This window comes from Bombina bombina, chromosome 5, assembly GCF_027579735.1.
Source record: "Bombina bombina isolate aBomBom1 chromosome 5, aBomBom1.pri, whole genome shotgun sequence".
Taxonomy (NCBI): Eukaryota; Metazoa; Chordata; class Amphibia; order Anura; family Bombinatoridae; genus Bombina; species Bombina bombina.
In genome coordinates, this window is record NC_069503.1 from 55286586 (window position 1) to 55314265 (window position 27680).

Genomic DNA, 27680 nt, shown 5'->3' on the forward strand with positions numbered 1-27680 from the left:
GGAGAGACTCATTTGGGGCCTACAAGTCAATTGACGAGAGGGATAATACAACACTTTCTTCAGCTCTAGACTCCTGTCACTAATTGCCTTAATGTGAGAACAGAGAAGCGGAGCAAGGCAATAAACCTTCACAGCATGTAACTCCAATTTATTTTTGGACAACAGCAGGCATGTGCATAATAAGCTAACTTCTAAGCCAAATCCTGAGAATTAAAAGTGAACCAGCATCCTTGTATTACACTCATAAGTTCCCCACCCTATTGTTTCTTATTACACTTCTTGAAACAAGACAGCATGAAAAAACAGAATTTATGCTTGCCTGATAAATTACTTTCTCCAACGGTGTGTCCGGTCCACGGCGTCATCCTTACTTGTGGGATATTCTCCTCCCCAACAGGAAATGGCAAAGAGCCCAGCAAAGCTGGCCATATAGTCCCTCCCAGGCTCCGCCTACCCCAGTCATTCGACCGACGGACAGGAGGAAATATATATAGGAGAAACCATATGGTAACGTGGTGACTGTAGTTAGAGAAAATAATTCATCAGACCTGATTAAAAAACCAGGGCGGGCCGTGGACCGGACACACCGTTGGAGAAAGTAATTTATCAGGCAAGCATAAATTCTGTTTTCTCCAACATAGGTGTGTCCGGTCCACGGCGTCATCCTTACTTGTGGGAACCAATACCAAAGCTTTAGGACACGGATGAAGGGAGGGAGCAAATCAGGTCACCTAAACGGAAGGCACCACGGCTTGCAAAACCTTTCTCCCAAAAATAACCTCCGAAGAAGCAAAAGTATAAAATTTGTAAAATTTGGCAAAAGAGTGCAGTGAAGACCAAGTCGCTGCCTTACATATCTGGTCAACAGGAGCCTCGTTCTTGAAGGCCCATGTGGAAGCCACAGCCCTAGTGGAGTGAGCTGTGATACTTTCAGGAGGCTGCCGTCCGGCAGTCTCAAAATCCAATCTGATAATGCTTTTAAGCCAAAAGGAAAGAGAGGTAGAAGTTGCTTTTTTACCTCTCCTTTTACCAGAATAAACAACAAACGAAGAAGATGTTTGTCTGAAACCTTCAGTAACCTCTAAATAGAATTTTAGAGCACGGACTACGTCCAAATTGTGTAACAAACGTTCCTTCTCTGAAACTGGATTCGGACACAAAGAAGGCACAACTATCTCCTGGTTAATATTTTTGTTGGAAACAACCTTCGGAAGAAAACCAGGCTCAGTATGCAAAACCACCTTATCTGCATGGACCAGATAGGGCGGAGAACACTGCAGAGCAGATAACTCAGAAACTCTTCTAGCAGAAGAAATTGCAACCAAAAAACAAAACTTTCCGCGATAATAACTTAATATCTACGGAATGTAAGGGTTCAAACGGAACCCCTTGAAGAACTGAAAGAACTAGATTAAGACTCCAGGGAGGAGTCAAAGGTCTGTAAACAGGCTTGATTCTAACCAGAGCCTGAACAAACGCTTAAACGTCTGGCACAGCTGCCAGCCTTTTGTGAAGTAAAACAGATAAAGCAGAGATCTGTCCCTTCAGAGAACTTGCAGATAATCCTTTCTCCAAACCTTCTTGTAGAAAGGAAAGAATCTTAGGAATTTTTATCTTGTTCCATGGGAATCCTTTAGATTCACACCAACAGATATATTTTTTCCATATTTTATGGTAAATTTTTCTAGTTACAGGCTTTCTAGCCTGAATAAGAGTATCTATTACAGAATCTGAAAACCCACGCTTTGATAGAATCAAGCGTTCAATCTCCAAGCAGTCAGTTGGAGGGAAACCAGATTCGGATGTTCAAATGGACCCTGAACAAGAAGGTCCTGTCTCAAAGGTAGCTTCCATGGTGGAGCCGATGACATATTCACCAGGTCTGCATACCAAGTCCTGCGTGGCCACGCAGGAACTATCAAGATCACCGAAGCCCTCTCCTGATTGATCCTGGCTACCAGCCTGGGAATGAGAGGAAACGGTGGGAATACATAAGCTAGGTTGAAGATCCAAGGTGCTACTATTGTATCCACTAGAGTCGCCTTGGGATCCCTGGATTTGGACCCGTAACAAGGGACCTTGAAGTTCTGACGAGAGGCCATCAGATCCATGTCTGGAATGCCCCATAATTGAGTTATTTGGGCAAAGATTTCCGGATGGAGTTCCCACTCCCCCGGATGCTCCTCCATCACCAGGGAACTCCTTGTTCCCCCCTGATGGTTGATATATGCAACAGTCGTCATGTTGTCTGATTGACACCTTATGAATTTGGCCTTTGCTAGTCGAGGCCAAGCCTTGAGAGCATTGAATATCGCTCTCAGTTCCAGAATGTTTATCGGGAGAAGAGTGTCTTCCCGAGACCATAGACCCTGAGCTTTCAGGGGTTCCCAGACCGCGCCCCAGCCCACCAGACTGGCGTCGGTCGTGACAATGACCCACTCTGGTCTGCGGAAGCTCATTCCCTGTGACAGGTTGTCCAGGGTCAGCCACCAACGGAGTGAATCTCTGGTCCTTTGATCTACTTGGATCGTCGGAGACAAGTCTGTATAATCCCCATTCCACAGTCTGAGCATGCACAGTTGTAATGGTCTTAGATGAATTCGCGCAAAAGGAACTATGTCCATTGCCGCAACCATCAAACCTATTACTTCCATGCACTGCGCTATGGAAGGAAGAAGAACAGAATGAAGTACCTGACAAGAGCTTAGAAGTTTGATTTTCTGGCCTCTGTCAGAAAAATCTTCATTTCTAAGGAAACTATTATTGTTCCCAAGAAGGGAACTCTTGTTGACGGGGACAGAGAACTTTTTTCTATGTTCACTTTCCACCTGTGAGATCTGAGAAAGGCTAGGACAATGTCCGTATGAGCCCTTGCTTTTGACAGAGACGACACTTGAATCAAGATGTCGTCCAAGTAAGGTACTACTGCAATGCCCCTTGGTCTTAGCACCGCTAGAAGGGACCCTAGTACCTTTGTGAAAATCCTTGGAGCAGTGGCTAATCCGAATGGAAGTGCCACAAACTGGTAATGCTTGTCCAGAAAGGCGAACCTTAGGAACCGAAGATGTTCCTTGTGGATAGGAATATGTAGGTACGCATCCTTTAAATCCACTGTGGTCATGAATTGACCTTCCTGGATGGTAGGAAGGATCGTTCGAATGGTTTCCATTTTGAACGATGAAACCCTTAGAAACTTGTTTAGAATCTTGAGATCTAAAATTGGTCTGAATGTTCCCTCTTTTTTGGGAACTATGAACAGGTTGGAGTAAAACCCCATCCCTTGTTCTCCTAATGGAACAGGATGAATCACTCCCATTCTTGACAGGTCTTCTACACAATGTAAGAATGCCTGTCTTTTTATTTGGTTCGAATATAATTGAGACCTGTGGAACCTTCCCCTTGGGGGTAGTTCCCTGAATTCCAGGAGATAACCTTGAGAAACTATTTATAGCGCCCAAGGATCCTGAATATCTCTTGCCCAAGCCTGAGCAAAGAGAGAAAGTCTGCCCCCCACCAGATCCGGTCCCGGATCGGGGGCCAACACTTCACGCTGTTTTGGTAGCAGTGGCAGGTTTCTTGGCCTGCTTACCATTGTTCCAGCCTTGCATCGGTCTCCAGGCTGGCTTGGTTTGAGAAGTATTACCCTCTTACTTAGAGGGTGTAGAATTTGAGGCTGGTCCGTTTCTGCGAAAGGGACGAAAATTTGGCTTATTTTTAGCCTTAAAAGACCTATCCTGAGGAAGGGCGTGGCCCTTTCCCCCAGTGATGTCTGAAATAATCTCTTTCAAGTCAGGGCCAAACAGTGTTTTACCCTTGAAAGGGATGTTAAGCAATTTGGTCTTGGAGGACACATCCGCTGACCAAGACTTTAGCCAAAGCGCTCTGCGCGCCACGATAGCAAATCCTGAATTATTCGCCGCTAATCTAGCTAATTGCAAAGCGGCATCTAAAATAAAAGAGTTAGCCAATTTAAGTGCTTGAACTCTGTCCATAACCTCCTCAGACGAAGATTCTTTATTGAGCGACTTTTCTAGTTCTTCGAACCAGAAACACGCAGCTGTAGTGACAGGAACAATGCATGAAATTGGTTGTAGAAGGTAACCTTGCTGAACAAACATCTTTTTAAGCAAACCCTCTAACTTTTTATCCATAGGATCTTGAAAGCACAACTATCTTCTATAGTGCGTTTGTTTAGAGTAGAAACCGCCCCCTCGACCTTGGGGACTGTCTGCCATAAGTCCTTTCTGGGGTCGACTATAGGAAATAATTTCTTAAATATAGGGGGAGGAACAAAAAGGTATGCCGGGCCTTTCCCACTCCTTATTTACTATGTCCGCCACCCGCTTGGGTATAGGAAAAGCATCGGGGGACACCGGAACCTCTAGGAACTTATCCATCTTACATAATTTCTTTGGAATGACCAAATTGTCACAATCATCCAGAGCAGATAATACCTCCTTAAGTAGTGCGTGGAGATGTTCTAATTTAAATTTAAATGTTACAACATCAGGTTCAGCTTGTTGAGAAATTTTCCCTGAATCTGAAATTTCTCCCTCAGACAAAACCTCCCTCCTGGCCCCTTCAGATTGGTGTGAGGGCATGTCAGAACAGTTATCATCAGCGTCCTCTTGCTCTTCAGTGTTTAAAACAGAGCAATCGCGCTTTCTCTGATAAGTAGGCATTTTGGATAAAAGATTTGCTATGGAGTTATCCATTACAGCCGTTAATTGTTGCATGGTAATAAGTATTGGCGCACTAGATGTACTAGGGGCCTCTTGTGTGGGCAAAACTGGTGTAGACACAGAAGGGGATGATGCAGTACCATGCTTACTCCCCTCATTTGAGGAATCATCATGGGCAATATCATTATCTATGGCATTATTGTCCCTACTTTGTTTGGACACTATGACACAATTATCACATATATTTAAATGGGGAGAAACCTTGGCTTTCATACATATAGAACATCGTTATCTGATGGTTCAGACATGTTAAACAGGCTTAAACTTGTCAACAAAGCACAAAAAACGTTTTACAATAAAACCGTTACTGTCACTTTAAATTTTAAACTGAACACACTTTATTACTGAATATGTGAAAAAGTATGAAGGAATTGTTCAAAATTCACCAAAATTTCACCACAGTATCTTAAAGCCTTAAAAGTATTGCACACCAAATTTGAAAGCTTTAACCCTTAAAATAACGGAACCGGAGCCGTTTTTACATTTAACCCCTATACAGTCCCAGGTATCTGCTTTGCTGAGACCCAACCAAGCCCAGAGGGGAATACGATACCAAATGATGCCTTCTATAAGCTTTTTCAGTGGTTCTTAGCTCCTCACACATGCATCTGCATGCCATGCTTTCCAAAAACAACTGCGCATTAGTGGCGCGAAAATGAGGCTCTGCCTATGACTAGAAAAGGCCCCCAGTGAAAAAGGTGTCCAATACAGTGCCTGCCGTTTTTTTAAAACAATCCCCAAGATTATAATAACTATTAATAGTTATAATCTGCCAAATATGCTTAGTAAAGTAATCGTTTTAGCCCAGAAAAATGTCTACCAGTTTTTTTAAGCCCTAATGAAGCCCTTTATTCTTATACTAAACTAAGAAAATGGCTTACCGGTTCCCATAGGGAAAATGACAGCTTCCAGCATTACCAAGTCTTGTTAGAAATGTGTCATACCTCAAGCAGCAAAAGTCTGCTCACTGTTTCCCCCAACTGAAGTTAATTCATCTCAACAGTCCTGTGTGGAAACAGCCATCGATTTTAGTAACGGTTGCTAAAATCATTTTCCTCTTACAAACAGAAATCTTCATCTCTTTTCTGTTTCAGAGTAAATAGTACATACCAGCACTATTTTAAAATAACAAACTCTTGATTGAAGAATAAAACTACATTTAAACACCAAAAAAACTCTTAGCCATCTCCGTGGAGATGTTGCCTGTGCAACGGCAAAGAGAATGACTGGGGTAGGCGGAGCCTGGGAGGGACTATATGGCCAGCTTTGCTGGGCTCTTTGCCATTTCCTGTTGGGGAGGAGAATATCCCACAAGTAAGGATGACGCCGTGGACCGGACACACCTATGTTGGAGAAATAAGTCTCAAACCGTTAAGGAGTGCCTTTCTAGGTCACAAATGAAACAGAAAAGCACGGATAAAAATAGCCCAGCTAAAGCCATTAGCCCGTCAGCGAGCAACTTAAGGGACCCCGAGGTCACTCACCCAGAAGATCCCAACAGAGATTTATTGTCTCAGATTAAATCTTTGTTCCAAGAAGAATTTAAAACAGCTATGCAAGAGATTAGACAAGATATCAAAGAAATAGGTGGGAGAACAGCAGAAATTGAGGAGAGGCTTGACACTATGGCTGAAGAAATCCCAGTTATCAAAAGCTCCATTCAGGACAATACATCCTACATAACTAAACTGGAGGACCAGCTTGAAGACCTTGAAAACAGGTCACGCAGATCCAATCTGCAAATCAGGGATCTCCCAGAATCTTATAAAGACCTCGAAGCAACTATGACAGATCTGTTTCAACAGCTAGTGCCCGACCTTGACTTGCACCTATTATTAATGGACAGAGTACACAGAGCCCTCACAAGGCCCCAGCAAAATATAAATAGGGACGTAATTCTTAAGATGCATTACTACCATGTGAAAGAGCTCATCATGAAAGCTGCCAGAGAAAAAAAATGCATTGAGTTCGAAGGTAATAACATACAGATTTTTGCAGACCTTGCTCCCATTACCTTAAGGAAGAGAAGAAACTTGAAACCTATAACCACAGCCCTCACCAAGGAACACATCAAATACAGGTGGAATTTCCCCTTTAAACTGACTTTTTCCTATCATAACAACAACTACGCATGCTCCACCCTGGAGGAAGGAAAAGCCATACTTGACCGACTAAAAATTCAGACAGACCTCCAAACATCACCCAATATTCCGGAAACCCAGAAGAAATCTATCCAAAGAGAATGGATTCCAGTGGGGAAAAATAGCAAAGCAAAGAGACAGAAAACGAAGCTGAGCAGCACTACTCAGGAAGCTCACCCTACCGATGATGAGGACTCTTCCACTTAATTAAGAGGTTTAATATACATACTTCCAAGTTTCTGAAAGTTAACAGTTTAACCCTGTTTTTTTTTTTCTATTTACAGCTCTAGTGTTTTAAAGTTACCTAATAATTACCGGAAGAGATTATCTCCTCCGGTGTTGGACTGATAGCACCATTTTTGATTATAGTCCATCTCGCAGTCCAAATTGTTGTCACCACTCTGATGGCTGGACTAAATCTTGAATATAAAAAATATGCTTAAATTCTCAGGATCTTACCCTTTCCCTTCAATCCCTATGCCTTCCCTCCATGCCCTCCCCCTCCCCTCACCTTCCCTTAATCTTTCCTGTCCCCATCCAACTACAAAGAATTGCACATGTTCACAGTAAAGAATATAGGTTTATTTGTCACATAATGATTACTCCTATTCACCTGTTTGATATAAGTTTTAACATTGCTCAACTTGTCTTTACATGCTTTTTTGTCTTTACTGAAATTTTTGAAATTTGCTCTCTCATTCCTAGGTATCTTTCATTGCCATATATTAAACTGTGCCTTCCCTTCGCTCGCAAAATAGATTTAGTACATTCTCCGAATGAGGAGACAACATATGGGATGGTCCGCACTGCTCTCCCCCAGAAGTCCAGGTTTTGGGTTCCTCGAATATATGATCACAGGTACCGGTTAAGCTACCCCCCCCACATACCCACATCATGTCAATAAACATTATCTCACATAATGTTAGAGGCTTAAATTCAGACGTCAAGAGGAAGAAAGCAATTCTAGAATATAAAGCTCTAAATGCACACATAGTAATGTTGCAGGAAACACACTTCACACCTAAATTTACTCCCAAATACTGGGATAAAGCTTTTCCCACCCAATACCACGCAATAGGACCTAAAAAAAAATGTGGGGTCTCAATACTAATCCACTCCACTTTAAACTTTCACGAAGAATCGGTTGTGAAGGATAGGGAGGGAAGATTCTTAATAGTAAAGGGAACGATTCAAAACACCCCTGTCCTCATAGTCAACATATACGCCCCAAATGATCAACAGGTAAATTTTATCTCCAAATTAAGCAAACATCTCACATTGTGGAAAAGACATAAAATGATTGTAGGAGGGGATTTCAACTGCACCATGAATGATAAAGTAGACAGATCAAATCAAGCCTTTTCACAAAATATCTCGCCCAAAAAGAAGAGTAGAGTCCTGTTGGACTTCACCACAGACCATAACCTGATTGACAGTTGGCGATCATTGAACCAGAATGTCAGAGATTACACATATTACTCACCAGCACACACAACACATTCCAGAATAGACTACATCCTCATCAGTCAAATTCTAATGCCTCTGCTAACCAGAGCCACAATTAAAAATTGCTCATGGTCTGACCACTCTATTGTAACAGTGACTCTGGCAGGAATGCTTAACCCACTTAGATGTAAAACTTGGACCTATGACCCCATTTTGCTCCAGGATAGTGTGATTTTAGATAAGGTACAACAGCAAGTGAGGGAATTTATTGAACTTAACGCTGGCTCTACTGATAATCCAATCCTCGAGTGGGGAGCCCTGAAAGCATATATTAGAGGGCTTTTGATTGCAGAATCAGCCAAGCAACGTAAACTCACAGAAGCTACCAAAACAAAACTAAGATTAGAAGCAAATGCGTTGAGACTACAACTTAGCACACACCCTACAAAAACCATAGCTAAACAATTAAAAACGATAAATGAGGAATTAGATAAACTCCTAAATAAAGAGGCACTTCGATCAATAAAGGTAATTGACACCCAATACTACATCTACGGAAACAAGCCAGATAAAATGCTTGCTAATAAACTGAAGGAAATAACTAGAACCACTACAATCCCCCAGCTGCAAACATCAGACAACAAAACCACCAATGATCCCCAAGCCATAGCGAACTTATTTGCTGACTATTACAGCAGGCTATACAATTTAAAGACCAGCAATACACAAAAGGACATGACCACAGAATTAATAAACTTTTTAGGAGACAGTCCCTTCCCAACCATTACCGCAGAAGATCGTGATTCCCTAAATAGACCCATAACCCATGAGGAAATAAAATTTAGTATTAAAAACCTCAAAGGCTCAAAAGCCCCAGGACCTGACGGTTACTCTGGTCTTTTCTATAAAACCCTGCAACCTTTCTTAGTCCCACAACTGGCCAAGGTGTTTAATTCAATGCTTCAGGGGAAGGAAATACCTAAGGAACTACTAATGGCGAGAATCTCAGTTATACCTAAACCAGGGAAAAATAAAAACCATTGTCAAAATTATAGGCCCATCTCACTAATTAATCAAGATATTAAACTATTCACCAAAATTTTAGCAAATCGTCTCAACCCCCTCCTCATTAAACTAATACACCCCGATCAAGTGGGGTTTATCATGCAAAGGGAAGCTCCAGACAACACAAGAAAAATAATAGACTTAATCAATATAGCCACAGTTAAGGGAACGCCTTCTCTGTTCCTTTCTCTGGATGCAGAGAAGGCGTTCGATAGGATTGATTGGGACTTTATGTTTGCAGTACTGGGCAGGGCGGGAATCAAGGGTCCTTTCGCTGATGCATTGAAATCACTGTATTCGTGCCCCACTGCATATGTCAAACTCTCCGGGTACCAGTCCCACTCAATACACATCAATAATGGCACACGTCAGGGGTGCCCACTTTCCCCACTGCTATTTGCGTTAAGTATAGAACCCTTAGCAATCAAAATACGAGACAACCGAGACATTTCTGGAATCACAGTAGGACAGTCTGACCACAAAATTTCGTTATTTGCGGATGACGTAATACTTACATTGACCAAACCACTGCTCTCCCTACCCCCAGTATATGACTTAATACAGCATTTTGGACGCATTTCCGGCTACAAAATAAACGAGAGTAAATGTGAAGCATTCGGCATTAATTTGCCACAGCACACCCAAAAATTAATGAAACTAAATTTTTCATTTAGCTGGCCAAAAAAGTCCATCAAATACCTTGGAATTAATCTATCCAGCAATATACATTCCCTTTATCACCTAAATTATTCACCAATATTTTCATATGCTAGAGAGCTGTTAGCGGAGTGGATGAAACTGAAACTATCCCTATACGGCAGAATTATATCTATAAAGATGTCTTTACTTCCCAAACTACTGTACTTATTCCGCTCTCTCCCAATAACACTACCACTCACAGAACTGCACAAACTTCAGAGAGACATTCTTCATTTTATATGGCAGGGCAAAAGGGCAAGGATTAATAAAAAAATTATGTGCACTGACAGGAAGGGGGGAGGGGTGGGATTACCAAACCTAATCCCATACTATTATTCAGCCCGTATGGCGCAAACCTTAAAGTGGTTCATCACCAGTAACATACCACAGTGGGTTCATATTGAATCTAAGGCCCTAAATATTTTCCCAGTATCTAACTTATTATGGACCCCACATAACACTGCGACACATAAAAAATATGAATACATTGCAATTCAACATACTATATACATATGGAAAAAACTAAATTTAAAATTTCCTCTACTCAGTAAAAAATCAAAAATAACCCCTCTGATAACTCCACATTCTCTTATTGATACAGCTACACAACAGAAATGGAGCAACAGGGGGTTATATAGGATAGCAGATGCATATAAAGAAGGGTCACTGATGACCTATGATCAATACCAAGCCCTTGACCCTGAGGATAAACATATTTGGTACCATTACCTACAACTGAAATCTAGGGTTCAACAGATAATGGGTAATGAAAAATCCCCACCCTGCACTACACTTGAAACATTAGGTCTATCGACCCATCATATAAGGGGAGGCATCTCAACCCTATACAAAATCCTCAACCGGCCACCGACAGCTGACAAACCTCACCTCATGTTAAAATGGGAACAGGACACGGGGAAAACGTGGTCAATCGAACAGTGGACGGAAAATCTTAGGGGTGGGTTATCATTCTCACAAAACGCAACACTCAAGGAAAATTTTATCAAAGTGGCCTTTAGGTGGTACCTTTATCCGGCTAGATCGGGAGGGGGGACTGACCCACTAACTAAACTGTGTTACAGAGGGTGTGGAGAATCAGGGACCTACTCCCACATGTGGTGGAGTTGTAGATACGCAAAAGAAATCTGGGATCATACCTCTAACCTCATTAGCGAGATCTTCCAGAAGAGGGTTACTTTAACTATGGAACAGGCCTTACTCCACTTCCCGATTGGGGAATTCACCAAACATAACAACAGACTAATTATGTGGATTTGCACTATAGTTAGGCTGAGTGTAGCCCAATTTTGGAAAAGTACCCCACCCAGTTTTGATAGGGTAAAGCAAAAAATATCTTACCACTTCGAGAAAGCAACTGCAGTAGCTGAAACCCTAAATAATAGGGACGCATACTTGTTGCAATGGGAACCTTACATTCACTACCATGAGGCCTCTAGAAGGGGGGGGGAGAGCAGGACATGCGGAAAGGCAGATCATGCCATAAATAGAGAGCAATAAAAGACATAAAAATGTTTTTCTCTTTATTTTTCTTTTATTTTTATTTTTATATTTAACTACTTTACAAGTAAGAGTTGAGCATAAGTAATGTTGGATTTATTAGACTATTATTTGTTTTGTTTTATGTATGTATGTACAAAAACCTAAATAAAAATATTTCAAAATAAACTGATAAACATCGTTAACCTGCAAAAAAAATTCTTTCAAAATTCCCCTAGAGGCGTCTACAGTAAATTAGCTTTAGCATAATAAAAAAAAAACAGCTCCTAGTCAAAACAAACATTGTACGTTCAGCAAAAAAACTCTGTTCTGATGGAGTACCAAGAGGAAGGCGTGTCCCTGATCGGACACATTGTTCCATTCTAAAATAAAGATGGCGCTTATCCGCCATGCAATCAGAAGAAGATGAGGGCAGGAACAAATGTACTCCACAAAAAAAAAAGCGCGTGCAATCAACTCAGCTGTGTGTCTGAAATGAAATAAAAATAAATTATTTTTATTTTTGCATCACCCGCTCCCATAAGAAACCTAAGCGTTTCAACCTCTAGGACAACAAACCAGAAAATGCTGTAACACATAATAAAGGAGATAAAACAGAGACTCTCCACCCTTACATAAAACAGATGCTTAAGCTAGGAGCTGGGTGACAAAAGGAATAAGTCCGGAAACAAACCGGAAAAATAAACTAAATCTGAGCCTCCAGAGCCGTTGCACACAGTATGACTGTCTCTGACCCACAAAGTCCGGAATAAACAGGAACATTTAAAGTCTCTCCAAACAAAATAACTTCTGAGTGCCTGCACACACTGCCTACTAAAATCCTATTAACCCCACATAGGATTATTAGTGCTTAACGTCCCAAAAACAGACTTAACTGCTAAAGTGCCATATTCTCCATAAGAAAATAAAAACTAGGCACTTACCTGAAGATCAATCTGCCCGGCAGCAGGAAAGCTCACAAAGTTTGAAAGGCATCACTCTTTACATGGACCTGTGGGAAACAAAAAATACTGAGTAAACCTTCTCAGATTTTCAAAAGAAGGGCAGCACAAACTACATGGGAGGTGCAGAGGGGATTATATCCCCCAAGTTCCCAAATGCTTAAAAGCCATCATTGCTCTACTGAAGAGACTGACATGGACTACGGCTACACCCAAAAAAAAACCAAAGCAAACTTGATCTGCTCAAAAAACAGAATTTATGCTTACCTGATAAATTTCTTTCTCTTACGGTGTATCCGGTCCACGGCTTCATCCTTACTTGTGGGATATTCTCAATCCCTACAGGAAGTGGCAAAGAGAGCACACAGCAGAGCTGTCCATATAGCTCCCCTCAGGCTCCACCCCCCCAGTCATTCGACTGACGGTTAGGAGAAAAAGGAGAACCATAGGGTGCAGTGGTGACTGTAGTTTACAAAAATAAATTTAAACCTGACTTAATTGCCAGGGCGGGCCGTGGACCGGATACACCGTAAGAGAAAGAAATTTATCAGGTAAGCATAAATTCTGTTTTCTCTTACATTGGTGTATCCGGTCCATGGCTTCATCCTTACTTGTGGGAACCAATACCAAAGCTTTAGGACACGGATGAAGGGAGGGAATAAGTCGGGTAACCTAAATGGAAGGCACCACTGCTTGCAAAACCTTTCTCCCAAAAATAGCCCCCGAAGAAGCAAAAGTATCGAATTTGTAAAATTTGGCAAATGTATGCAGTGAAGACCAAGTCGCTGCCTTACAAATCTGTTCAACAGAAGCCTCATTCTTGAAAGCCCATGTGGAAGCCACAGCTCTAGTGGAATGAGCTGTAATTCGTTCAGGAGGCTGCCTTCCAGCAGTCTCATAAGCCAACCGGATGATGCTTTTCAGCCAGAAAAACAGAGAGGTAGCAGTCGCTTTTTGACCTCTCCTCTTGCCAGAATAGACGACAAACAAGGATGATGTTTGTCTGAAATCTTTAGTTGCTTTCAGATAGAACTTTAAAGCACGAACCACATCAAGATTGTGTAACAGACGTTCCTTTTTAGAAACTGGATTAGGACACAGAGAAGGAACAACTATTTCCTGGTTAATATTCTTATTGGAAACCACTTTTGGAAGAAAACCAGGCTTGGTACGCAAAACGACCTTATCTGTATGGAACACCAGATAGGGTGAGTTACACTGCAAAGCAGACAATTCAGAAACTCTTCGAGCAGAAGAAATAGCTACCAAAAACAAAACTTTCCAAGATAGTAACTTAATATCTATGGAATGTAGAGGTTCAAACGGAACCCCTTGAAGAACTGAAAGAACTAAATTTAGACTCCATGGAGGAGCCACAGGTCTGTAGACAGGCTTGATCCTAACTAAGGCCTGTACAAACGCCTGAACATCTGGCACGGCTGCCAGACGCTTGTGCAACAGAATAGACAGAGCAGATATCTGTCCCTTTAAGGAACTAGCTGCCAACCCTTTCTCCAATCCTTCTTGGAGAAAAGATAGTAACCTTGGAATCCTAATCTTACTCCACGAGTAACCCTTGGATTCGCACCAACAAAGATATTTCCGCCATATCTTATGGTAAATTTTACTGGTAACAGGCTTTTTAGCCTGGATCAGAGTATCTATAACTGATTCAGAGAACCCACGCTTAGCTAGAATTAAGCGTTCAATCTCCAAGCAGTCAGTTGCAGAGAAACTAGGTTTGGATGCTTGAATGGACCTTGGATTAGAAGGTCCTGCCTCAAAGGTAGCTTCCATGGTGGAGCCGATGACATATCCACCAGGTCTGCATACCAAGTCCTGCGTGGCCACGCAGGAGCTATCAGAATTACCGAAGCCTTCTCCTGCTTGATTCTGGCTACTAGCCGAGGGAGAAGAGGAAACGGTGGAAAGACATAAGCTAGATTGAACGACCAAGGCGCCACTAAGGCATCTATCAATGTCGCCTTGGGATCCCTGGACCTGGACCCGTAACGTGGAACTTTGGAGTTCTGGCGTGACACCATCAGATCCAGTTCTGGAATGCCCCATAGTTGGGTTAGCTGGGCAAAAACCTCTGGGTGGAGTTCCCACTCCCCCGGATGGAAAGTCTGACGACTCAGATAATCAGCCTCCCAGTTGTCCACTCCTGGGATGTGAATTGTGGATAGATGGCAGGAGTGATCCTCTGCCCATTTGATGATCTTGGATACCTCCCTCATCGCCAGGGAACTCTTTGTTCCTCCCTGATGATTGATGTACGCTACAGTCGTGATGTTGTCCGACTGAAATCTGATGAAGGCCTGGAGCGCATTGAATATCGCTCTCAATTCCAAAATGTTTATCGGGAGAAGAGATTCTTCCCGAGACCATAGACCCTGAGCTTTCAGGGAGTCCCAGACCGCACCCCAGCCTAAGAGACTGGCGTCGGTCGTGACAATGATCCACTCCGGTCTGCGGAAACTCATTCCCTGAGACAGGTGATCCTGAGACAACCACCAGAGGAGTGAGTCTCTAGTTTTCTGGTCCATTTGTATCTGGGGGGACAAATCTGCATAATCCCCATTCCACTGTTTGAGCATGCACATTTGCAGTGGTCTTAAATGAATTTGGGCAAAAGGGACTAAGTCCATTGCCGCAACCATTAGCCCTATTACCTCCATGCACTGAGCCACAGAAGGCTGAGGAATGGCATGAAGAACTCAACAAGTATTCGAAAGTTTTGACTTCCTGACCTCCGTCAGAAAGATTTTCATTTCTACCGAGTCTATTATTGTTCCCAGGAAGGGAACCCTTGTGAATGGGGACAGAGAACTTTTTTCTATGTTCACCTTCCAGCCGTGAGACCTTAGAAAGGCCAGAACAATGTCCGTATGAGCCTTTGCTCTGTGAAAGGACGACGCTTGTATTAAGATGTCGTCTAGGTAAGGTGCTACTGCAATGCCCCTTGGCCTTAGTACCGCTAGAAGGGACCCTAGCACCTTTGTGAAAATTCTGGGAGCAGTGGCCAATCCGAAGGGAAGAGCCACAAACTGGTAATGCTTGTCCAGAAAGGCGAACCTTAGGAACTGATGGTGATCTTTGTGGATAGGAATATGCAGGTACGCATCCTTTAAATCCACGGTAGTCATATATTGACCTTCCTGGATCATCGGTAAGATTGTCCGAATGGTTTCCATCTTGAATAATGGAACTCTGAGGAATTTGTTTAGGATTTTTAAATCCAGGATTGGCCTGAAAGTTCCTTCCTTTTTGGGAACTACAAACAGGTTTGAGTAAAAACCCAGTCCTTGTTCTGCAGTTGGAACTGGGTGGATCACTCCCATCTTTAGAAGGTCTTCTACGCAGCGTAAGAACGCCTGTCTCTTTGTCTGGTCTAAAGACAAGCGAGAAATGTGGAACCTTCCCCTTGGAGGAGAGTCCTTGAATTCTAGAAGGTACCCCTGAGCAACAATTTCTAATGCCCAGGGATCTGGAACATCTCTTGCCCAAGCCTGAGCAAAGAGAGAAAGTCTGCCCCCTACTAGATCCGGTCCCGGATCGGGGGCTACCCTTTCATGCTGTCTTGGTAGCAGCAGCAGGCTTCTTGGCCTGTTTACCCTTGTTCCAGCCATGCAAAGGTTTCCATGTTGGTTTGGGCTGGGAAGCGTTACCCTCTTGCTTAGTGGCTGTAGAGGTTGAAGCAGATCCGTTCCTGAAATTGCGAAAGGAACGAAAATTAGCCTTGTTTTTAGCTTTGAAGGGTCTATCTTGTGGAAGGGCATGGCCCTTTCCCCCAGTGATATCTGAAATAATCTCTTTCAACTCTGGCCCGAATAGGCTCTTACCCTTGAAAGGAATATTAAGCAATTTTGTTTTGGACGACACGTCCGCCGACCATGATTTTAGCCAGAGCGCTCTGCGCGCCAAGATGGCAAAACCAGAATTTTTCGCCGCTAATTTAGCTAACTGAAAAGCGGCATCTGTGATGAAAGAATTAGCCAGCTTCAGGGCGTGAATTCTATCCATGACTTCGTCATAAGAAGTCTCCTTCTGGAGCGAGTTTTCCAGTTCCTCAAACCAAAAAGCCGCTGCAGTGGTTACAGGAATAATGCAAGAAATTGGTTGAAGAAGGAAACCTTGTTGAACAAATATTCTCTTAAGTAAACCTTCTAATTTTTTATCCATAGGATCTTTGAAAGCGCAACTGTCTTCTATTGGTATAGTCGTGCGCTTGGCTAGTGTTGAAACTGCCCCCTCTACCTTAGGGACCGTCTGCCACGCGTCCCGTCTAGGGTCAACTATGGGGAACATTTTCTTAAATATAGGAGGGGGAACGAAGGGAACACCTGGTCTCTCCCACTCCCTAGTCACAATATCCGCCACCCTCTTAGGGATCGGAAATGCCTCAGTGTGTACCGGGACCTCTAAGAATTTGTCCATTTTACACAATTTTTCTGGGACCACCAAGGGGTCACAATCATCTAGCGTAGCTAAGACCTCCTTAAGCAGGGCGCGGAGGTGTTCTAGCTTAAATTTAAATGCTATGGTATCTGACTCTGCCTGCTGAGAAACTTTTCCTGTGTCAGAAATGTCTCCCTCAGACAGGCCATCCCTCACCGCCAAGTCAGATTGTTGTGAGGGCACTACAGATAAATTATCCAATGCGTCCGATTGCTCATTTTCTGTATTTAAAACTGAGCTATCGCGCTTCCTTGGAAATGCTGGCAGTTTGGATAAAAATAATGCAAGAGAATTATCCATTACTGCTGCTAACTGTTGCAAAGTAATAGGGATCGATGCGCTAGAGGTACTGGGCATCGCTTGCGCGGGCATAACTGGTGTCGACACAGGAGGAGAGGAAAGAGTACTATCCTCACTACCTTCTGCTAAAGAATCATCTAGGGCTACATTTTTAAGTGTCACTGCATGGTCCTTAAACTGCTTAGACGCTATAGCACACTTTAAACACAAATGCAATGGGAGTACCGCCATGGCTTTTAAACACAAAGAACAAGGGCTATCTGAAGGCTCAGACATGTTTGACAGACTTAGACAGCACTACAATGCAAGAAAAAATACTTTTTGAAAAAACGTTACTGTGTCTTTAAATAATAAAAAGCACACACTTTTTTACCAAAACATCAAAGAAACATCCGATCTTAATGAAATTTTCACCACATTATCCTAATGCTTTGAAAAGATTGCACACAAATTTTCAAATCAATTAACCCCTTATTGCCCAAACCGGAGCTAAAGAAGCAGTCAACCAGTTGTAAACACTACAGCACGATGCCACAGCCTCTACTGTGGCTTTTACCTTCCTTAGGGATTATTTGAAGATGAAAATAAGCCTCTCTGAAGTCCTCCCTGAGGTCTCTGGACTCTACACGTGAAGCTGCATGAACTGTCTAGCAAAACAACTGCGCAACTGAGGCGCGAAAATGAAGCCCCCTCCCTCTTCATTCCGGAGTGATGGGGCCTCTGAGATAGATTAGGTGTCTAATAAAATGCCAGGCGAAATAAAAAACCCCATAAGTGTTTTATAAGTCTAAAAACACTAGATTCAATATGAAATCATGCTAATAAAGCAATCGATTTAGCCCAAAATAGTGTCAACCAGTATTTAAACCCTTAACCTAAGCCATCCTTCTATACTGAGTCTCAGAAAATGGTTTACCTTCCCTCATGGGGATTCCTGTCAGTCCTCTAGCATTACTGGGTCTTGTTAGAAAAAATGACTGATCATACCTGAAGCAGTTAAGCCTGCAAACTGTTCCCCCCAACTGAAGTTCTCCGGTACTCAACAGTCCTGCGTGGGAACAGCAATGGATTTTAGTTACGGGTGCTAAAATCATATTCCTCTCAGCAGAAATCTTCATCACTTTCTGCCACAGAGTAAATAGTACAAACCGGCACTATTTTAAAATAACAAACTTTTGATTGAAGAAATAAAAACTACAAATCTAACACCACAAACTCTTTACCCTCCCGTGGAGATGCTACTTGTTAGAGCGGCAAAGAGAATGACTGGGGGGGTGGAGCCTGAGGGGAGCTATATGGACAGCTCTGCTGTGTGCTCTCTTTGCCACTTCCTGTAGGGATTGAGAATATCCCACAAGTAAGGATGAAGCCGTGGACCGGATACACCAATGTAAGAGAAAATAACAAACTCTTGATTGAAGAATCAGACACCTAACTTTACCCCTCCTTGCAACTTATACAAGCAAAGAGAATGACTGGGGATTGTGGGTAGGGGGAGTGATATTTAACAGTTTTTGCTGTGGTGCTCTTTTCCTCCTCCTGCTGGTCAGGAGTGATATTCCCAACAGTAATTAAGATGAATGATCCTTGGACTCACCGTGTCATTAGAAAAAAGAGGTGGGTGTGGGTCGGTTGGGGGCGTATATATTAGCTATTGTGAGGGGTCTACCATATAGTAAGCCCACGATTATTAGAACTCTACCGTCCGTATCAGAATATTTATTTAGTAGTTCAAAGGAGGTGCCTTTTCTGATGGAGAGACCCACACCATTCTTTTTAATCTGGGCCTGAGCTAAGAAAGTGCTGGTCATAGTAATATGTAGACAGTTTGGGTTCATTGGTTTTTTAAAAGTGTGTTTCTTGGGTTAAAAGGAGGTCAATTCGCTTTTTATAGAAGTCATGGAAGGCAGATGACCTCTATTCTGGGGATAAGAACCCATTGACATTTTGTGTTGCTATTGTAAACGTTTTAAGTGTTACGTGTTTACTCATTTATTTGCGTGTGGGTGGTATAATTATGGGGATCAGATATGACCGGAGAGCAAAAACGGAATATGTGTGGTTCTATCAAAGCAGAAGTGTAGTATGTACCAGATAAAGATTGAAGTTGGCTAAAGGTAAGGGAGGGAGAAGAAGTGTTAGAATAAAGTTAAAGAAGGTAAGGAGAAAGAATAGATTTAGGTTTAGTACTCAACTTTACTGTAGAGAAGGGGGCTAGATACAGTATGTTGAAACCCACCACCGGTGGATATGAATTATTGCATGGTAACAAAGTTGGGTGAGAAAATAGATTATAGTACATCAAGGAAGTTTAGTGACCTGGTTCAAGTACATTGAAAAATTTATAAAAAGGGGGACAAGGGTATTTATACTCTAATGAATGAATGTCACAGCATGAGACAAAACATAAATAAAATTCAAAAACCTCAGAAATCCTGTCATTTAAACATTGTAAAGACTACAAACGTGTCTGAGAGCACAATTGGAAACTGTATTGCTATGTCAAATCAGCATTAATAACAACATGAACAATGTTAAGCAACTCTGAATAACTAAACATACTTCATTACCATAGTAGGTAATAGTTATAAACATTAAGATTGAAAGAACTCGCAAACTCCTAGAGTCATAGATGGTGATTAATGTTAGAATGTCTTTCTGTTTAGTAGCAGAATTTCAGGTAACATCTGATGCGGTGTGGGTTTCGTATGTAAGTTTCTTCTTGCTGAATTTACTAGCTACTTCTGACCAGGTGCTTCTTTGAGGTTTGGGTCGAACTGCAACAACCGATATCGAAGCTTGAGATGCAGGGCAGAAGGAAGCTGTGTCGGATGGGTCTGTACATTTGATTAATTTTCCACTTTTGATAGTTTGGATGGATACAGGGAAGCCCCATCTATAGGGAACCTTCAAGGATCTTAGATGCATAGTTAGGATGTTAAAGTCTCTTCTTCTCTGCAATGTTTTGATGGAGAGGTATTGGAAGAATTGGATCTTTGCACTTAAGTATGTAAAGTTGTGCCGTTGTCTAGAAAAGTTCAGTATCTTTTCTCTATCCCTTAAGCTCTGAAAGCACACCACAGTATCTCTTGGAGGATAGTTTTCTGTAGTGTTAGGGCGAAGTGTGCAGTGAGCTCTTTCCAGAGGGATTTCTTGAATAACAACAGAGTTCGCTATTGCCAGGGATTGAAATATGTCTTGGAGGTAGTCATGAATTGCGTCACCTGGCACCTTCTCAGGTATCCCTCTGATTTGAAGGTTGTTGGTTTGAGTTCTGTTCCTTATGTTGTCTAACTTTTGTTCTAGATCTGTGATCTGTTCTTGCTGTAGAAGTATTTTTTGTGACATATCTGTCATGTCTTTAGCTATTTCTTCTCGTTTATTCTCCAGGGCTTCAACCCTATATCCAAGCTCATAAATGTCTCTCTTTAAGTCAGCACATTCTTCTTTTATGCATGATTTGACCTGTGAAAAAATACAAGCTTCCATCGCTTTCAGAGTAACAGGGCCATCAGCATTTACTGGTGTAGGTTCTAGAAGGCTGGTTTGTACAGTGTTATCAGTGTTCTCTGTTAGAATGTCTTCTTCACAGTCTGTTTAAGGAGAGTCTGTCATTTTCTTTCTATCCATTTGTTTAAAGAATGTATCAACAGGATTGGGTCCTGTGTGTGGGTGTGGCTCTGGTTAGTTTATCCGCTTTAGAAGTTCTGCGATGTGCCATGATAAGTCTTAGTAGAGGCAGATTATTATCGGTAAATTGGTTGTTGCCTATGTGGTTAGGGTTGTTCCCTGGGAGTGGGTATTAAAACCTACTTGTCTATTCAGATGTGTTTTCATATTCAGTTTGTTCTGATCGTATCATGTCACCATGACATTCAGATATCTAGTACACATGGATGAGATATGTAGGTAGTCTGCACAAGATGTATCTGTTAATTGCATAAGTCTATGATATGGATGGTATCATGCAGCAATCTTTTTATAGTTAGCGGTTGAGATGTAAAACTATTATGCAGGACTTACTGTTTGAAGCCGATATTTGAAGCTTCTCAGGCCCAGGGATAGGCAAGGTGTCCTTACACGGACACTGGTATCTGTGACTAGCCCTTGCAGTGTCCTCCACAACCTTAGTATATAATTTCTTTCCGATTAAATAATAGGAATTAAAAAAAAATATGTAGTGTGAATAAAGTTGGTGGCTTGTCAAGAGTCTGCTAGCGATATTGGGTGATAAGTTATGGAATAAATAAAGCCTGAGTGAAATACTGGATGTGTATCTGCATCTGTATAATAACACCCAGCTCTATACAAAGACAGTAGTGACACTGGCACAGGCGTATAGCCAGACAAGGGCTGGTTATAGGGTCAGCTGTATCTGCATCAGTAGAATAACACCCAGCGCTATATGACACAGTAGTGACACTGGCACATGCGTATAGCCAGATGAGGGCTGGTTATGAGGAGGGCTGGTTATAGAAACAGTGATATCTGCATCAGTATAATAACACCAAGCACTATATAATGACACAGTAGTAACACTGGCACAGGGGTATAGCCAGAGGAGGGCTGCTTATAGGATCAGTGGTATCTGCATCAGTATAATAACATCCAGCACTATATAATGACACAGTAGTGACACTGGCTCATGGGTATAGCCAGAGGAGGGCTGGTTATAGAATCAGTGATATCTGCATCAGTATAATAACACCCAGCACTATATAATGACACAGTAGTGACACTGGCACATGGGTATAGCCAGAGGAGGGCTGGTTATAGAATCAGTGATATCTGCATCAGTATAATAACACCCAGCACTATATAATGACACAGTAGTGACACTGGCGCATGGGTATAGCCAGAGGAGGGCTGGTTATAGGATCAGTGGTATCTGCATCAGTATAATAACACCCAGCACTATATAATGACACAATAGCGACACTGGCGCATGGGTATAGCCAGAGGAGGGCTGGTTATAGGATCAGTGGTATCTGCATCAGTATAATAACACCAAGCACTATACAAAGACACAATAGTGACACTGGCTCATATGTATAGCCAGAGGAGAGCTGGTTATAGGATCAGCTGTATCTGCATCAGTATAATAGCACAAAGAACTATAAAATAATGTTTTTAATTTCAAATGCACCTTGGTGTCCTTCACTAAGGTCTGTACTTTGGAAAATATCTGCCACAGCCTTTGTCTGTGCCTATCCCTGCTCAGGCCATGTGTGCGGAGTCTCATGGAGATGATTTCTGCGATAAAGCGGTAAATCTTGAGGATCACATCTAGTGTTACCCTTAACTCTCCTTAGGTAGAGTTCATAAGAACAGGAGGTTGTAGGAGCCGGAGAGGGCTCTGCCATGGTCTCAGGGCATTTGGTGGTATTCGGCCAGATTGTTGCAGTTTGGATGCCGCCTAGTATTGAAGCCAACATCGAAGTAGACCACCGCGGCGATCGGGTAGGTCTTGGAGGGCCGGTAGGATTACGGCTGAGCTATCCCTGTAATTTCCCTAGTAACTGGTGCAATTTTTGGGGATGTGATGCTGGCCAGTGGCGGGTTTCAAGCGGACAGCACTCGGAGCTTCAGAAAGGTGCAGCCATCACGTATGCTTGCATGCTCTGCCCCCCAGCAAACTGTTTTATACACTGGTAAAACAACTCATTAGAAACACAATTAAAGGGACAGCAAAGTCAAAATGTAACTTTTATGATTAGATTTTAAACAACTTTCCAATGGTCTTCTATTATCAAATCTGCTTTATTCCCTTGGGGAACTTTGTGACAAAGCATCTAATGCACTATGGTGTGCTACCTGCTGATTAGTGGCACATACAAGCCTCTTGTCATTGGCTCACCTTATGTGCTCAGCTAGCTCCCAGTAGTGCATTGCTTCAATAAAGGATATCTAGAGAATGACGCAAATATCATAATAAAAGTCAGTTGGAAAGTTGTTGAAAATGATATGTTCTATTTAAATGATAAAAATATTTGGGGTTTGAGGCGGAGCCAACTGCAGAGCTGATAGGACATGCTCTGGTGCAGCTCCCGGGCCCAAGATCCTAACTTAGAGGTCCTTCCACACTTTATCGTGATCTTCTTCAATTCTAAACCCATGTGGATAGATCTAAGAACTGATAGCGCATTTCTGTGAACTTTTAGGGGTCCTAGGAGACTGCACCAGCCTTCCATCACTGCTATTCACTACAGAGCGGGGAAGGGGAGCCGCCATCTTGCGCGCCTCTAGCCATCTGCTCCACTCACAGGCAGCTGTACACCCCATATCCTTCAAGGGTTCTGACCTAGCCTGCACTATGAAGACCTCGTCTGATTTGCTAGAGGAAATTAGGCTCCTACTTGAAAACCACCACGCTAGTCTAGCCGCCAAACTGTACGCTGCTCCTCAAAAAAATGGCGGCTGTCGGTCTCGGCAGCCCGACCTTGCTGTGCCCATCTTCAGTGAACGAGATGGGAGTGGCGCTGCGGGGTCCCGGCGCTTTCTCCCTAACTGCAACGTGGCAATGGTGGACAGGACAGGCGACACACCAAAAGAGCCAGGTCACCCTGTTTTTCCGGCGGTCAATGGGGCAGTAAGCACTTCCGCTGCTGCGGACGTCCTCCCTCACACCAGTACAATTCCTCCTGCAGCTCCTACTTTAGGCTTGGCACACAGCCATAACAGCAGATCCCTGAAACTACGCGGCGCTACTCCAGCTACAGTCCGGGTAACTCTGTATACTTCCCTCCACGCCCCAGAACAACAACTTCTGTTTCCATCGCAAATCGGCTCACTACTTTCACATGGTAAAGTAAACTTTATCTGTCATGGAGCAATGAAACCCGGACATACAGCTCCCAATTTGTTTCAAAAACATGGAATTGGGTAAACTGTCTTAGAAGCACTACCTCCCTGTAAAGAACTGAATATTGGGGATATGCATGTTTTGCTGGGACTATGAACTCTTTACAGTGTTATGGTAGATACACTAATACATTACAGCTGTTCTGCTATTTTGATTATTTAACCCTGATTGGGGTAATATTTTTGCATTGGTATCCTGCACGTTGCTACTTACCACGCTCATCTAATTGCTGAGTTAGCAGAGATATGAACATTGTAGTAGGTCACCAACAGTCTTTGCTGCATCTGTTTAGTTGTCAATAATGAATATGCTAAAACAACTTGTTATTAATGTACTATTCCATATTGTTTGGCTAAAGTCAGCACTAAGTTTATGTTTTATGCTACCTACAAACCCTCAGTATGGTTACTGTATATTTATCTCTAGCTTAAAATTGGCAGCTTACATAAGTATTCATCTATTAGATATGTATATATGCCCGTCTAGGTTGTCTGTTAATATCCTGGGGAGCTCTGGTGTCTGCGGCCGGGATACCTGAGCTTCTTAGTCCCCTGGTCTCTAGGCTTGACGGGCAACATTTATGTTGCTAACAGACCATATGACGCTACAATATAATACCTCCAGTATTTGTTGTTTTACAACTTACCACCTCTTATAACAAACTGTATATAGTTAAAACTTAGCTGTGTTAGACCCAGCAGATACTATCGCTTACATTGCAGAGTCAATATGCCCTTTGCATTTGTGGAGACCTTATCTCTATCTATAGAGCTAGCCTTCTTAGGCAGTAGACTAACTAAGCTAATAGCAGAATCTACATCATGACTCTACAAACAGCGAATTTAAGGTGTCTTTATTGTTTTATCCTGCCCTATTTGCATTGTCTTGCATATACTATGTTTCCAGATCTCCAGTATCTTATATTTAGCAGCTTATTGCCCCCCATAGCAATTTGTTTATAGTTTAAGAGCTACCTACCTCTAGCCCAATAGCTGTATGTCGTCCCTTACAAAGCCCCAGCTAACGTGTAAACTCTCTGTGAAGCCCACACATAAATCAGAGCTATGAAGGTGCCATGACTGCTCCCTATAGTCATTCTTGCCCTGCTGTGACTGTGTTGTTATGAAGATTATGTACATTTTTGCGTTTCCATATGTTTTAAGCCTACATAGTAATGTTTTTTTTTAGTTAACACAGACCCCCAAGCCTTAAGATTATGCTTGATATCCCTTACTTCACATATTTCAGCTCTGCACAAACAGTTATTTACCTAATCTAATATATTTATATTGTGCAGGTTCACCATACCTGTCTATAGCCGGTACCTAATATTTAAAAATTCAACTTACCACCTCCCCCCCCCCCCCCATAACAATATACCTCCTAATTTGGGAGGTCTAACTACGCGGCTCATCTAACCTATGCCGCAACCTAATTACTGTTTTCTATTAATAATCCCTGTGGTTCTGTATGATGCTGACCTTGGTTATCATATTTAATGCCGCAGGATTGCTCGAGTTACTAGTATAATTCTACTTATATATTTTATCATACTATTTACATAAGCTTATAAACCCAAATGTGACCATTCAAACTGCTAGTTCTAATCTATGTAAAATAGAGAAAAAGAGGTTCCATTTTTTTTCCATTAGATTTATTTTTGTTGGGAATTTTATCCTTCTGTCTATATGGAAGTCGGCATTTTTGAAATGTAATATGTATGTTTGCTTTCATGATATGTCGTTTATTATAAGTTGTATTGTTTTCGCACAACCTCAATAAAAATTATATAAATAAAAAAAAAAAAAAAATATTTGGGGTTTCTTGTTATTTTAAGGGAAAACCAAATTTACAGGACACTGTCCCTTTAAGTCTGTGATCATGTGACAGTAGGTCTTTACTAACAAAAAGAATCAGTCACAGATCAGTGGGATAAACGTTCTGATGATAAACAGGTGCAGCTAATAGAAATAAGAAATGTATTATAAAATAACCTCATTAGAAATAAAATAATATGCAGATCACAAGATATTTATCATTAGATCAGTAAGTGTGATGTGACTGATACAACAGGGCCATAAGCTGAGTGATATTTATTACTGGAGCAAATAAATATTACTGTTAATAAAGATTTATGTCAGGGTTTGCACATTACCGTTTAGCAGAAGCTCTGTAAGTATGAAGTCTCTCTGGTTCCTCCTCTGATATCACGGAGTGTTACACAGATATTTATACTAATGTGGGAGTGTCACCTTTCTCTGTGTGACTCACATGAGTACAACTTGTCAGTTGGGAGACAATGAGAGGGTCACACCTGGCCTTTTGTTCTCATATAGATGTCTATTGTCCCCTCTGGTGTCACATGAATACAGAATCCCTGCCTCCCCCTCAGGGTGTGATTATCATATGGATAAGTAAGGAGGAAACAAACAGTTTATTTAAAGGTGAAAGATTTTTCTGTTGTGTCCTAAAATATCTCAGGATACAGCATTATATTATGTTTTTATTGATGGAAATTGTTAATATAATAGAATTTCGTTGTAAACAGATGTACAATATTAACATGTTATTAAATACATGAGATATAATAATGAATATTTCAATACTAATAATTTGATACTTTTATTATTTGTTTACTAACTGCATTATCTAATGTTTGAGATGGTTTGAGAGGGTAAGAATGAGTGATCTTATGATAATTTAAGATTGTGGTTGCAGCTGTTTGATTAATTTAAACAGCCAAAGGAAAAACATGTGTTTCATGTCCCTTTAAGAAAAATAAGCTGAGAAAATAAACTAAGGAATTTCAACAGTTTGTCCCTAATACATTCTATTAAAGCAGGAATCTTTTGTAAGTAAAATATTGGTTCATATTAAACTAACAGCAAAATGTATCAAGGATTTATAGTGCGATTTAATAAGTGCACATCTGTGTGTAAATGTACCCAGGCATTATAGTGTGATTTAATAAGTACATCTGTGTGTAAATGTACCCAGGCTTTATAGTGTAATTTAATAAGTACAGCTGTGTGTAAATGTACCCAGGCTTTATATTGTAATTTAATAAGTACAGCTGTGTGTAAATGTACCCAGGCTTTATAGTGTAATTTAATAAGTACAGCTGTGTGTAAATGTATCCAGGCTTTATAGTGTGATTTAATAAGTACACATCTGTGTGTAAATGTACCCAGGCTTTATAGTGTGATTTAATAAGTACATCTGTGTGTAAATGTACCCAGGCTTTATAGTGTGATTTAATAAGTACATCTGTGTGTAAATGTACCCAGGCTTTATAGTGTTATTTAATAAGTACATCTGTGTGTAAATGTACCCAGGCTTTATAGTGTGATTTAATAAGTACATCTGTGTGTAAATATACCCAGGCTTTATAGTGTGCTTTATTAAGTACATCTGTGTGTAAATGTACCCAGGCTTTATAGTGTGATTTAATAAGTACATCTGTGTGTAAATGTACCAAGGCTTTATAGTGTAATTTAACCCCTTA

General features: G+C 41.6%; 1 protein-coding gene across 1 annotated transcript in view; it reads right to left on the bottom strand.

The window, feature by feature from the left end:
• LOC128661303 (zinc finger protein 27-like) overlaps positions 1–27680 on the bottom strand; it is a 108031-nt gene that overhangs the window by 13984 nt on the left and 66367 nt on the right. Inside the window, exon 3 of the mRNA XM_053715574.1 lies at positions 20056–20778. Coding sequence (XP_053571549.1) covers positions 20056–20778 — 723 coding nt within the window. The remainder of the gene's footprint in view (positions 1–20055; positions 20779–27680) is intronic.